Source organism: Apteryx mantelli, chromosome 14, assembly GCF_036417845.1.
Source record: "Apteryx mantelli isolate bAptMan1 chromosome 14, bAptMan1.hap1, whole genome shotgun sequence".
NCBI lineage: Eukaryota > Metazoa > Chordata > Aves > Apterygiformes > Apterygidae > Apteryx > Apteryx mantelli.
Window position 1 is genome coordinate 11,394,028 of NC_089991.1, and position 15,107 is coordinate 11,409,134.

Sequence of the window (15,107 nt, forward strand, 5' to 3'; positions counted from 1 at the left end):
TTGAGGACACTACATTGTTGGTGCTGGGGTTCTCATTTCACCCAGACAAACCGACACCACCTGCGAACCCCTTGCACCCATCAGGGTACGCAGATCTGCAGCACGCACTGCAAGCACAGCCGTATGCCGGCACGTGATGTATGCACCTGGAGGCTTTTGGCTTCTCTTCACACTCCAGTGAAGGTGTGTTACTGCTTGAGCGTGCTGCACTTTTTTACCTGCTGGAAAAGAAGCCCATTTGGCTTGGCAGGGTTGACCCCAGGGTTAGCGTAGCCCCCAGCACCCAGGCCCTCCCTCCTTCCCCTGCGGCAGCACGGGATGAGAGGAGTCCCCTACGCGCAAGGGGTTCCCAGCAAAGCCAGGCACCCGCTTGCCCCAAGCCCACAATTTCAGCTTTCCTCACTAAACCACTCAAGCTTTTCAGACACCAATTCTAACACCAAGAAAAAAAAAAAAAGGAAAAGCAAAGAGAAATAAGACACAAGAGAGGAAAAAGGAGAGAGAGGAAAACAGAGACAATCCATTATAGCCCCATAATTTCATCCTGCAAAATTTCAGTCTGCATGCACTGCTGATTCAATTACTGTGCACAGCTTTACCCTTCAGCAGAACTGGAAATACAGAAGAACCATTTTTAAAGGTTAGTGAGAGAATTTTTCAGTGGCAATGGCCAGCTTCAACGGGGGCACACGACATAACGTACGAATTGTATTTGCCTTACTCCTCCAAAACCGATATTCAGATCTGTTTTGGGTTACAAGTGAAATATGTCTGGGGAACTTAATCTACTCCCCGCAGGGAGCAAAGCCAAGAAACAAACTGACTTGATTAGCAGGTTCTGTTCAAAATACTGAACCTGGCCTTGTGAAGTACATTTTCCTAGACTTAGGAGCTTACCCCTACAGCACGTTTAGGAGCAGATAAATAATCAACAGGTCGGAAGGTCAGATCAGGGCAAAGTTAAACCCTCCCAGCATCTGGAAGGCCACTTCTTTTCTCAGGTGCTGCTTCCAGGTCTCGCCTATTCATGGACGTTCTCTGGTTTGGGTTTTTTTTGTTGTTGTTGTTCTTTTCCTACATGGCTTAATTTTAATCAATAAATTTCATTTTAACCTGAGTCATCTATCCCTTTCTGAGCCGTTTCTCTTAACGTTCCTTCATTGATATTTTAGCAAATCATATATACTTAAAGCCAGATGTTCAGGGCTTTCTAGGACACCCTCAGTGTTGAATTCAAGAAAAGATTTTACATTGTAACTGCAGCCACTCGGTCTTTTCACAAGTGCAATTTAAAGTACAAATCTCAGGTTGTTCTAACGGATTCGACAGAGTAAGGCCTAAAGGGCTATTTTGATGAGAAAAACATGGGGATATTGTTTAAGTATTATTTTTAATTACATAAGTGAAGGTATTTTTCAATTCAAGTGTATTGCCAGCACTTGTCAAATAGAGAAATATATTCAAATGGTTTCTCCTCTCAAAACAGTGCATTCCTTCAACATACATTTCATTTCATAAAGCAACATCCATGCGCATACAGAAGCATGCTGCAGACTATTAAAAGCTATCTGCTAAATATTCTCTTTTAAATCCAAGAAGTGCATGCCTATGTCTTGCTAGAGAAGAGCTCTTCAAAGTGAGCAGTGAAAGAACATATGGTAATTCACAGGCCACGTGGCTTCATTGAGCCTTGAGAAGGGCCGAGTCAACTGGATGCCACTGATACGGGCAAAAGATGGAATTATTACAACTATTTACATAACCAGCAGTGCTAAGGCAAGATACCATAGCACCGAAAGCATTACTAATTATATTATTCTAAACTTAGTTCACAGTGCTCTTAATAGCAATGCTGTCAACCCAACACGGTGTTCTCCAGGGGATTTTTTTTTTTTTTAATCAGCTAAATTATAGCCTTCCAAAAACCCCTGGGCAAATGACAGTTCATTCTTTTCTTAGAAGACTACGGTACAATTGGACTAGTGAAATATCAAGATCATTTTCATGGAATATATTCCCATTTCCCATCTAAATTACTGGCGTATTAGTTAGTGTCACTGGAATTATAATAATTTGCCTAAGTAGCAGGTTTTTAACTAAAGATGGAAATTGCATTCACAAGGCCCTCTTTCACACATTATTTGTACACAGTGTGTGTCTGTTTACTCTCCGTGCATGAGTGGCTATTTTGTCCCTAACGATCCAAGATAACATGATAACGAGGATCCTACAAACACATACGCACTTTCATCTTTTTCACTTGCCGGCATTTGCATTTACAGGATTACGATCATGCTAATGCACGTCTTCCAGCTGCGAGCCTGTTGCATTTTACGCTCGCAGCGGTGCCATCCCTCTCCCCCTCCACATGCACCTGCGTGACGCACAAAGGGGGCTGTTAATTCATTCCAGCAGTGACTAATTCCCTCCACCTCAGACAACGTCAGAAAATATCGATAAAGAGCCTCCGGTCCACCCCTCGGCTGCAAGGCAGGCGCTGTGGGGTTAGTTGGTGGGAGAAGGCATGCCCTCTCACCATGGACCCCCACCCAAAACCTGCTCTGCACCCTTCTCCCCCGGCCGGCCCTGGACATGCAGGGAGATGCTGGGAATGGTACCCTGGCATCGCTCCCTCCTGCGCAGGGCGAGCGGCTCTCAGCGCCGAGCTACGGCACGCGATCCGCTCCGGGATATAATGCACCATTTCAGCACACTGGGATGCTGCTGCCTAAAGAGGGAAAAGTACTCACTCGTGGGTATTCGCACGTGTAGCTCTAATCAGGCCCTTTGGAAATTTTCCAGCGACAAGGATTCCCAGCGTGGTTTTGAGAAGGGAGATGGCAACCGTTCCACGCAACCAGCACAGCTGTAAAATCCAGACTTAGGCAAGGCAGGGAAGCGTGCGTTTCCTATGAAGCTCACGCGGCCACTTGCAGCGACCCCATCTCGTGCCCCCGTAACTCGCAGTTACTACCCTACACACCTCTTCTCACCTCACTGTACTGCTTTCTTGCTCACGGTTTTGGGGGTATTTTCCTCCTTGCCTCTTTGGTTGTTTCAGTCTCAGCATGACTTTGAAAAGTGTACAAACTTTTTTCTTTTTTAATAATTCATTAACATAAACAAAACCACTTGCTGCTATGTGCTGTGAACCCCTCTGGAGCAGGCTAGGCATCACGGACTGGTCTTTGCTTGCTATGCTGTTTTGAGCTGGTTGGTTGGCTTTCCCCCTCCGAAAGAGGGAGGAGATGTTCTCCCAGCCCCTTGTCCCCACCAGCCCTGGGACATGCTATGAAGAAGGAGGCCCCTTCCAGTGCTAACCCTAACCTTGCGCTGATCTCAGTCCAGACAGCAGCACCTCCTACACGCTACAGCCTAAGGTAGTCCAGAAAGCATGGGACCAACCGCACTGGCTTGCAAAGCTTTTCCAACGTTTTGAATTTCCTTTTTCTTTCTTCATGTATATTTTGGCCATTGTAAAAATCGCTTTTTAATACTCACAGGAGCGCAAGATGAAAACTGGAACCTAAAATCAACTCATTTTCCCCCTGAGCCACTATAAAAGCTCAAGCCTAACAATCCTGCTCAGCCCAGCATGATTCATCGAGTCGTAAAACCTCACTGGTGCCATGATTGGGGCTACGCAGGATCTCGTATTAAGATGGCTCTGGACCCAGGGGGAGTCTGAATGTGTACTACATGCGTCTGCTTGGGAGATTAGGCCAATAGGAGATTAATGGTAAAGCCACAAAGGGAAATCAGCTGCTAAACCCCTGCCGAAAGCCATGGGGAGCTGGGCGCTTAACAGTGTTGAAAATCCTCCTCATCAATCAGGGGCTATTCTAAGGAACAAGATGGGTTGGAAATACCTCCAAATAAAGGGAAAACTATATTCGGTTATTTAGGAAGAGAGTTCCTCTCTGTAAGGTGCTAGAAAAATAAGCTGTTTTCACAATTCTTGTATTACTTTTTCCTCTGCCCTGGAAAACGGGCCAATTTTGAACAGCGACAACACATTGTTCCAGGATCAAGCACTCAGCACGTGTAATACGAAAAGGACAGCATTACCATTCCCACTTTTCAGGTGGCACAACGGGAGGCACCGAGGGCTCTGATGACACCCTTCCTGCAGCGCCAGAGAGGAATACGTCCTTGCAACACAGACCCCTATTCCAGCAACAACTGTTAAATAATACCCTTATGTACGTAGGCTGCAAGCACAAAATACTGGAAGAAGCCGCAGCGCACTAATGCACAAGTGTGACAGGAAACCTGAGTAATACCTTATCTTGTGATATAGAAGCAACAGGGGCCCAATTCAGTGCGATATTCCAGCGAGTTTGGTAAACACACTAGAAACTGCTTGATAACAATTTTGCCTGTTTCCAGAAAAAAGACCTTTGGAAGTTTGGGCATACAATGTCCGTTCATTTTTTGAAAGGGGCAACGTGACAGCTGTGTTGGAGATAATCAAGGAACCTGGGGGCAATTAGGTTTTAATGCTGCGACAGTGCGGAAGGAAATCAACCTCCTAGTTACAGCCACCAGTTTCTCAGCAAAACGTTCTATAACAAGGCAAAAGGATATCATCATTTCTTTGCAGATTTTTTTTGTGATTTTTTTTTGAAGCCATGCAAGGAATCACTTGCAGATTTGTGATGCCAGTCACAGGTACAGCACCCGGTTCAGCTGAAGTAAACATTATTATGGTTATAATCTCCTGTAGGTAGGGGAAGGGAAGTTTTGCAGTCATTACTGTTTTATACAACCTGAAAAACAAGCATGACATCAGGTAGTGCTTACAGAGGGCTTTGATTTCTCCAGGTACATCCATGCCTGATTTAGGAATATGCAGGGTGACACCCGACCACTTCACATCTGGCAAGTTACTCATCTTCATAAAATCCCAGATAAGGGTTAGGGAAAGATGGAAAATCCAAGTTGCAGAGAAGCCAGCTGAATTATTCACAGAAAACGTGTTCCAGAAACAGGTACTGAACCTGGCTGCTGTTTTCCCGTTCTGTTATTTTCTTCTGCAGGTACACCGTAATTTCCCATTTGTTCACAAACACTTAGGAGTGCGTCCTGTGTGAAACTTGAATGTTCAAGGTCTGCTTGGAGCACCTTTTTCTCCTGATGCAAAGACTGCAGTCTAGGCTGTTACAACAGCAAGAATGCACCAGGGAGGTCTCCCCTGTAAGTTATGCCTTGAGCCTAAAGTTCACCTAGTAACTCATCGTAAAAAATATGTGTTTTCAGGGCATTCCAAAAGTAGTTCAAAAAAACCAAATGTTTGGGGATTCTTGCCCTGCCAGAAACTGCTGATGTGCCTACCCCCGAGAAAGAAACAACTGAGGGCAGAACTGCCACCTATAATCTCCCTGTGCCTTGATTCTCCACTTGCAAAATGTAGCTAGTCTTACCAGCTTTCTTACACTTCTAATGCAAGTACTCTTAGGCTTTTCCTTCTCCAGTTTGAGGATTCAGATAGCTTTCCTGGATCATTCCTCACAACGGTCGTGTCGAGAGAGAAAGCAGAACAGGACATAAGCTAGTGGTCATGGAGGATCATGTCTAAGCCACATGTTGGGGGAGGAGGAGGGAGCAGCGCAGCACCCTTCCCTTGGCTACAACCCTCCTTCCTCCCTGCTCCCTTCCGGCTTCATGAGAAGTCCAAAATAACTCTAGCATGTCTACATTGTAGAATATAAAGAAAAACAGTGTCAGTTTGAGCAAAAAAGTCTACACCACCCAAGAGAGTGGGACAGCCCTGAAGGCACGGCGTCTGAGCCAGCACGCCTCCTTGCCAGGGCAAGGTGCGTGGGCAGAGCGTGACGCTCGATGGCCACCCGACTCCCAGGTCCAGAGCCCAGCCAGGTCCCGCCAGCCGCCGGGTCCTTCTTCCATTCTCCATGAAGGCTTTAGACACCCACGGCAGCACCGAACACAAGCTCTAGCTAGCGCTGCTTTACATTCAATTTGCACAGGCACAAATCAACTACTCAAGACAAGGGAGAATCAGCTTTCTTTAGCGGCCAGAGGTGAAGTGATGCTCTGTTTTCAATTGTACAACCTCCTTTTCTTGAAGCTCCTTGCACAATACAAGTCTGATGCCCTTTGCCTTTCCTTCCCATGAAAGAGATTATATATTCCCACACCACAACCAGCACTGCCGTAACACAGAAGGTGCTGGCCTTCCACGAATGGTCAGAGAGGAGGGAAGCAAAATAAGGAATTCAGGATGAAAGGCTACCCTTCCACACCTTCCTCTCCTAGTTCTGCACACAGACTTTACATGCAACATAGTCTGGTTTTATATGCAGGTCACTCAGTCATTCTTCTCACATGTACATCAGGCGCTGCTGGAAAATGTGGCCATTATCCATCAAGTCCTTTGCTTTAGTCAGCTTCCAGCAGAAGAGTAATAGATGCACTTGTGTTGTCACATCATTGTCCAAAATGTCACGGAAAAAAGCCCTGAACATTAACAACTCCCTAAGGAAATCAGTTCTTAAAAAAAAAGAAAAGAAGAAAAAAAGAAAAAAAAGAGAAGAAAAGAAGAGAGAAAGAGATGCAGAACATCCCTTTTCATCAGGGATGAGTTTATGCAGAAAATTGCCCTTACTAGCTGTATGCCAGCCAAGACAAGAGCACCAATGCTGCTGTTTTGTTGTTTCTGTTAAGTTTACACTGCCTCAGGATAAAGCAACATGTAAGCACATTGCCTTTAATTTCCAGGATCCAGAATGAGAAATGATCTTCTCTTTTGGATATCATACATTAAGAGAGACGTACCAATTTGAAGGGGTAAGTGCAATCCCTTCCCAGGGCGCTTGCATTAAGATTCAAACAGCGTGATGAGACGATCCTTTCAGGCAGAACAAATCTTCATAGACAGTAAAGGAAAAGCAGAAAAAAAAGAAAAGAAAAAGATGAAATCAAAGATGACAAAAAGCAGCAATCGAAGTTAGGAGGAAGAGGAGGTTAGGCACTCAGACCTGAGTGAGACAGTGGTATATTCCTGATGCGGTCGACCTCTGTGATCTCCTTTCAAAGGATTTGCTACACTTAAAGAGTGAACTAAGCCAGGCTTCAAACCTATTTACCACCAGGTAAAACGCAGACATGAACGCAGATCTTCCGAGGAGGAGAAGCACAATGGGAGGGAAAGAATACTTGTTCCAAAGACGCCTGAAAGGAAATTTTGGTGGCATGTGACCTCTACTCCCAAATGCCTGAAAAATCCCTCCTGGGAGGATAGGAAACCCTGCAGAGAAGCTGTCGCCAGCCATAAGGGGCTTACGATATCAACAGATGTTTTCACACTTGCAGCTGCAAATGCATAACATCAAAACCTCACATGGGAAGGATAAACCGCAATAAATTTGAGATCTCCGCATGGTATGATTTCATTGAATGTCCTTTTATACAAACACTCTTTGCGACGCAAATAATAAGTTGGAGAACAAAGGTGCTTGCAAAAATAGGAAATAAAGCTGAAGTTAGACAAGACTGCAGGAATCTGGCTCAGAGACGAGTAACATTGACAGTTCAATCACCTACACCAGATAAACCCTTTACCTCTCCAAAGTCAAATGTGCATAGCCTAACCCATGGAAACTTTGAAAAGGGATCTTTTGACTTGATATATATATGCCAAGCACTGCGTACCCTTGGAGAAGCCAGTCAGGGCCAGATTCTCAGCACTACAGCCTGCCTTGGATTTTCTAATTGTGTTTGCATATTCCTGATAAGTAACTGATACATGGGAAATGAATGGGGAGGTCTCGGTGGCTTTGACTTCTGCATACAAACACAAGCAGCTGCATGAGAACTGGCAGCAAATAATGCAGCCCTGCCATTCCTGTGGCATCTCCAGTATGGACGTGCTTAAAATATCACAATGTAAAGTTTTTCATATTGTACAAGTGATGCTGGCATGACTGTTAATGTCATTTCTGAGAGGGAACTGCAGAGAGCTAAGGGGTTCGATAAAAGCAAAGATAACATATATTATATAAACGGTATAAAAACTCTGGCTGAAAATCTAGAGAAAAGAGACGTAAGGGACAACAGAGAGAGAAATGAAGAGGAAAGGCGCACAAAGGAAAACACACAGCTCTCTGCACATTCAGCCTTTAGGAACAATCTTCCCATTTTTCCCTAGGAGCCAAAAAAGTTCCAAAATTAATCTCAGTGCACAGCCTAAATTCTCATCTAGGGCCAACTTTGTGTCTGCATTAAATTCCTCCACAGTGTAAGATGCGGCACTGTAAATAGGCTCATTTGAGTTATTTTATCAAATTGTGTTAACTTTCTCTCTGCAGCATCCTCAGAGGCTGGCAACACCGAGACGTGCAGGAAATGTAAATCACTCCCTTTTGATATGATAACCATACCAGTGAATTGCATCCCAGAAATCAGCTCAGGATTATAGCCGAGAATTCGCTGCTGAAAGGCACTTAGCTGTGGCTTGGCGCCAGGAGGGTACATTTCAGCTGGCAGGTCAGCGCAAAACAGTCTCGGGTCTCGAGAAAGAAGAACAATACGGAACGTGCCGCTATCTGCGGTTGCACAAACACGCTGCACAAGCCTCAAAGCCAACAGCCGCAGGGTCAATATATAATTAAAGAATGCCAATGGGTGTTAAAAGAAAGTGTATATTTGTGTATGCAAATACGTGGGAGAGCTAAATTAAATATGAATAACCACCTAGGGAAGTGACAGCCAGCATGCTGTAGGATAAAATCTATTTGCCAGGCAAATACAAATGTATTTATAAACAACCACATGCAAAAAATTGCAGTATTTGCAAAAAACTGTTTGTGCTAAAGACAATTATTACAATTGTTTTAATCATATATCGTTTACTTAAATAATTTTTCTGTTTCAAAGATTCAGCAGTTACCGGAATGCAAATAAATGTAAACCAAATGTGGAAATAGTTGTTCTCCCAAAGTCTTATTTTCACTTTTAAATGCCGCTACTAACAGCTACTTGTATTAACCCTGGGCCAGGACTCCGCTGAATTAGGTGCTGCACAAACACAAAATAAAAAGCTGTCTGAGCCCTACGGAATCTTCTGCTCTAACAGAAAAGAGGCAGCAGATGGATAGAGACAGAAAGAATCAAGAAACAGTAGTTAACAAGGCAGGAGTTAGTCTCAGCAAACCAAATCCCCGATTGCCGTGAGCCTGGTACAGAGTCGCGATCAGAGCTGCCCGCTGCACACCGAGCCCTGCAGCTCCGGCAGCCTCGCCGCTGCGCACCATCTGTCGCCTCCACGCCTCCTGGCAAAGCTGCCTCCTTCACCCACTACAGATATCTGCGTTTTTAGCACGCAAACTCTTTGGGCCAAGGCCTGTCGGGCCTGGCCTCCCTCTGCAGCACCTAGCACAGTATGGCTCAAACTGCTCATAGAGTTAGATAGATAAATACAACAGTGTAATATATTGTAATAATAAAATATATATATTATATATATATTATATAATAATAAAATGGCTTCTTAATAATGATGTTTCTTAAAAAGCTGCTCAAGAGACTACACGCACACAGGTCTGAAGCTAGAACTACCACATACAAAAAAACAGGTCAAATCTTAGAGATATCCATCAATACGTGGGCAATACTGCCTTCCGATAGCTTTTTATTCAGTCCACGCGTCTCTTGCTCTAAACCTGAGCCACGCAGAGGAGGAGGAAGAACGGCTGACACGTAACTGTATCGTGAAGCTGAGACACACTCTCTCAGTAAATGTACGTACTATGTCCAGTGTCAGCTAGAGCCTCCAGACGCAACCATGCTACAGGCAACAGTCATAAAAACTAGCCCTAGATATGGCTGGATGGCTATGAAAAACAAGCCCCATAAAAACATTTAAAACATCCTAAAAACTACAGTTTACTGTAACAGAGATAGCATCGACAGGATACAGCGATGTTGCTGGAAGGTTTTATTTCAGCATACGTGCCTCAAACACCTACTTATAGCTTTACCTTTCACACTAATTTTATGCCAGTAAAGTATCTAATTTGAACCACCAAACCCGTCTTTCCCAGCACGTGGCCCTTCCACGTGGCTTTCCGCTTCCTAAATTAAACGCTTCAGAGTCACGAGATGGGGAAATAAAAGCCTGCGCAGCATCGATCCATCCCTTCCTCGGACGCAGCTCTACCCGCGCTGCGGGCGAACGCTGCCCTTCCCAGCCTCTGCCGCCGCGCTCTCCGCAGGAAGGGCCCAACGACACGTTCGGCCTTTTGGAAACTAGCAGGAGACGGTAAAGGGTTGGCTTTGCCCCACCGCGCCGCGGCCCCTCGGCCGGCCGGCCGCCCCGGTTTCCCCCAAGCGGGGCGCGAGGGGCAGGCGGGACGGAGCGCAGCGCCCAGGAGGCCCCTCCGAAGGCACCGCTCTCCCAGCGGCGGTGGAGGTCGAACCAGCAGCAAAGCTGGCTGCTGCAAAAAGTTGTCTCCCTTTGAAAAGCCTATGCTGAATACTGTTAAATACACGGATGTTCCCCACTCTTTTCAGTGAAGTCCTTATAGAATAAATCTTCAACACAACTCCGCCTGCGTAACAAAAGAAAAACCGTCGTTCAGCGCTTTGTATCTACGTGCCGGGAAGGTAATGAATATATATCTTTCTGGCTAGAATTCAGCTCTTCTCAGAGTCTTCAATTTATTATTATTATTGTTGGGTGGTTTTTTTAATTGTATATGCATTTTTTCCCCTTTGATGCCTCTCAAACACCAAAAGCAACCAAAAGAAAATACTGCTCAGAGTCAAATTTTACAGAGATTGTACCCTGAACAGTTAGGTGTGTTTCATATCTATTAATTATATTACTTTTACAATAAGATATAGTGAATTGTGAGGTAATAAGGCAGTTCCTACATAATGGCATGCTCCGTAAAGTGTTAGCTGTGACTTCCACATTCAAACGTGCAATGTGACAGATTTTCCAATGCAATTCAAACCTCAGAAGTGAAAAAAAATAGCATGCAAATGGACCACGCTTGCTCTTAAATCACCATTAGCAAACCTGAATCTCTTTAAGTCTGGTAGTTTCAAATCAGGCCTATTTAACTTGCAAAGGTAGGTCAGGTTTTATTGATCACCTCTAAAGCTTATAAATGTGCCCTTAAAAAAATGAGAGCAATGAGAGACATAAATACACAGCTCAGTTGCTAAAGGCTCACTGGAAAAATATGTGGTAATATTTACAGCCTTCAAGCTACGCTATTCTTTATGCAATTTCTATATTCACTGGATTGCAGATCATATGCATGTCAATTCATTTTGGAAAGAAAAAAAAAAGAGCATTACCAGAATGGAGGTGGATTAGTATTTGTCCTTACTAAAAGCAGAACTATTAACTTCCAGAATACATTCACAGAGCACAAGTCCATTTACTTCTCAGTTATTATTTCTCAACTCTTTTTCTTAATGCAGTATTTTGTGACTGGATTTCCTACTCAGAGTTCATGCTATGCCCTGAATTTTGAACTACTAATGACTGGTGACATTATTCTAGTTGCTATAGAAATAAGGCAAGCTTATTGTTATTTATATTATGGCATCACCTAAAGCTGCTTTTAATTAAACAAGAGTTCCTTCTCCGACACCTTTCAGAGAAGGACCAGAAGAAGATCTATAACACTGATGAGGTTTTTAAATCAAGTGCTGACTGTTTGAAGAAGCTAGACTTTAAAGGAATGGGATGATAAATAAAGGAAATAAAAATATATGAAGACCAATGACCCATTACTTAGTACAGAAATAAGGGAATATCTAAATAAAAAGAGTTGCAGCATTCTCCATACATGCAGACATGCACAGACCTAATACATGGCAAGACCTATGTGTAATCTTAACCGATACAAGTCTTTTGTTTCCCTGCCCCAGCTTTTCATACAGAATTTTGCTTATGAACCACCTCTCAGAAAACTGAAAAGTATTTTTCCAAGCAAAATTAAACATGATTTTCCCTTTGTTATTTTTCATGTTATGCTAAAATAAAACCACAATGGGTTTTCAATTGATATCAGATATATAACTCCCATCCCAACTATTAAACACTCATTTTTATGGCTTGGAAGCAATGCTAAATATAACCATATTTGCAGACACAAACACATCAAAAAACCCCTCTGGTTAATGTACTAGAACAGAGACAGGATTTCTGGATTTTGTTCTACTACAGACTTCTTGTGTGCTCTCAGACAAGTTATTTAATCAATCCTTACCCAGTTTTCCTCCTCCACCTAATGAACAGGTGAAGTGCATAAACTGCTAGGTGCCTAGGACATTCTCTGAAGCTATGCTGGCAAATAATTAGAAAAGCCAATAATAAACAGCATAAATCCCCATCATCAACTTTAGGCAATTATCAAATGCTTATTAGCCTCCAAAGTGGAGAAAACAAGTAAATAAAGTCAAATTACCTTGACTGAAGTTGGTAAGTATTCAATGACGAGCAGCTACAGCCTCATTTGCTTTTAGTTATTTTAATGAAACATCACCTTAGAAACTCAAAGATACTTCCTCATTATTTAGGCAATGGGAAACCTGAGCAGTTATTTTCCAGGAAACATGGCCTGTCTGACAGGTCTTAAATGAATAAAAGTGATATTATTACAATCATCATTAGAAGGAGATGTCTCTCATCAAAACGTGTCTGGATTTTAATTGACAAGGTCTGGGTTAATGCTGTGAAAATGCCAATGAAAGTAAAGCCCGTGGCTCAAACTAATTGTCAGCACTGAGCAACCTCAACCTCTAACCCGCCACAGATTTATCACTCTGTGCACACTGTACTCGTGACAAGCAACATTCGAATTAATCATTAACAACAAGAAATTCCTCCCAGACAGCAAGCGAGCAGGGTGTGTGCCTACCCATCCCCCTTTCACCTGCTCCTGAGCCACGGAGAGGTGCCTACAAGCTTTCCTAATGAGCAGCACTTTTTCATTGTTGTTTTGCCACCTTTTCTTTTAAGGGCACTACGAGGGAAATTTCTAGTGCTCCTAAAAGGAGGAGGAGAGAGATACTAGTCTGTGCAAGCTGGCTGTGCTCGTATGGCCAAGTTCCCTCATACCTCCCCGGCCGTCCTTCCCAGCACCAGCTCCACCACAACCTACAGGCCTCGATGCCAGGAGTGGACGGCTGTGCACCACGACTGTTGGGGTCATGCATGAGCACAGACCCCATCACTGATGCTATGGAGCTTCCTTAGTCCCAATGATACCCTCGCACTCGATCTGCCTTCTGGAGAAGGGCAAGCCCAGCACGCTGCTCTCCCAGGCAATCGCCCAGTGCTCTGCAGCCGCTACGCAGTGCGCCCAGCCTGCTATCGCTGCCAATTCGCATGGACTCATCCCAGACTGGAGGACCTTTTTCTAGTACCAAACTACACAAGTGAGCAGCCACTGCTTGGACCGCCCAGCAAGTCAAATCGGGGCCGCGGGAACACGTTCAGCTGGCAAGCAGCTCGGTGAGCTTCCTCTGCTGTGACTGTCATTGCTCACAGGGCAGTGGGCCACACTGGTACACAGAGCAAGAGGGAGTCAAAATCCCAGGAAAGAAGCCAGCAAGGGCTGAGACCCAAGCACAAGCTCAGGACAGGCCTCCTTTGTGTTCAAGGCACCCCAGCAAGGTACAACCGTGTGGAGAAGCATTTACAATCTCCTTACTTCAGTCACAAACATGGTAACACTTGGGAAGGTCCTCAAAGCTGCAGTGGCAGTGAGCATCACTTTTCACACTCAATTCTGTAAGAAAAAAAAAAAAAAGCTGTGAGAGACTTCCTGAATTCTCTATATTTTATTTATATTTACTCTATTTCAGTATGCTGACACAGCCCCTTCAGGGTACTGCCAGGCAGAAGGACAGAAGCTGAAAACGTCCAGTACTGACAGGAGCATAACATCCGCCAGGGTAACGGCATGCTCTTAAGCCTTGCGTTATTTGCCCTTTTCAGCCTTTATGCCAAATGCTTTGGTTATTAATTTTTCCATCTGCATGGGCTGTGGTCTCATCATGACACAGCTTGAGCACACACTAGCATGCGAGGCTGATTCCTCAGCCCAAGGCTTCGCACGACATCTGATGCAAAATTAGGAGTTCCTTCTCATGTAACATTAAAAGCAGAAAACACAACGTCATTTGGAAGAAAGGAGGAATCTCCTAAAAAGTCGGGGGGCCAACTCCTCAGGTGGGGGAAAAGGCAGAAGCCCACTATCACCCACAGCCCCTAAGCTTGTCTGGTGCAATATAAATGGAGCTACTTACCCAGCTTGTAACGAAGCAAAAAGGGGAACATCTCCCTTTTATCTACCAACTAGGCAGGAGAGAACTATAGATCAGATTTGTTGTGGGAAAGGACTAAAAAGCTGTCTTGCTTTGGGGGTGCCTGGTACCTGGCAGGCAGAGACTGCCACGTGCACTACGCACACAAACAGAAACACGCTGCTCCCTCCGGATCCCCGTTTCTCCCAAAGAGGAAAGGCAGCCTCAGCCATTCCTCCTCCCATTCACCATCAGCTATCCTGTCTTTCAGCTTTTTTTTATTTTCTACATATTCACCACAGAAATGACAAGCTGGAAAGCTCCCATTAAATGATGCCAAGGAGAACTCTCCACTCACAGCTAACGCTTGGCTGCACATATTCTCTCTTATTTCCAAATGTTTTCACTATGTTTCAGCTTCCCTTCATTAAACATATTCATAATTATTTACAGCATATCTGAAGAATTTGTGCAACAGCTTTGTGCTTCCAAATACAGGCCCCCGGCTGCAAAAAGATTAAAAAAATCAGCATCGCAGCACTAGAAAGAGGTTTCTGCTGATGTGCAGGTAGAGCTCAGGAAGGCACTGGAAGCCACACCATCATGATTTAAGTCAGCAGCTTTCACCAGGTAGGGATTTGGCCTCTTACAAAATCCTTCAAGCATCACACTCCTTAGTGAACAGTCAAGTTAGTCAAGAGCCAAGAGCATTTTTCACCATAAAAATGTGCAAAATGGAGCTTTCTGGTACTCTGAAATGAAAGCTTGAACAGACTCAAGAATCATTCTGGTCTAAAAAGAGACTCTTAACACAACAAAAT

General features: G+C 44.2%; 1 protein-coding gene across 12 annotated transcripts in view; it reads right to left on the reverse strand.

The window, feature by feature from the left end:
• SGCD (sarcoglycan delta) overlaps positions 1 to 15,107 on the reverse strand; it is a 400,728-nt gene that overhangs the window by 209,638 nt on the left and 175,983 nt on the right. For 8 of the 12 annotated variants that reach the window (XR_010885637.1, XM_067304856.1, XM_013953712.2 and 5 more), the window contains one exon: positions 13,692 to 13,769. The exons of the other annotated variants lie outside the window; for them this stretch is intronic. Coding sequence is in view for 7 of the 8 variants with exons in the window: in XM_067304856.1 (XP_067160957.1) it covers positions 13,692 to 13,751 (60 nt within the window). In the remaining variant the exon portion in view is untranslated. The remainder of the gene's footprint in view (positions 1 to 13,691; positions 13,770 to 15,107) is intronic. 12 annotated transcript variants of the gene reach the window in all.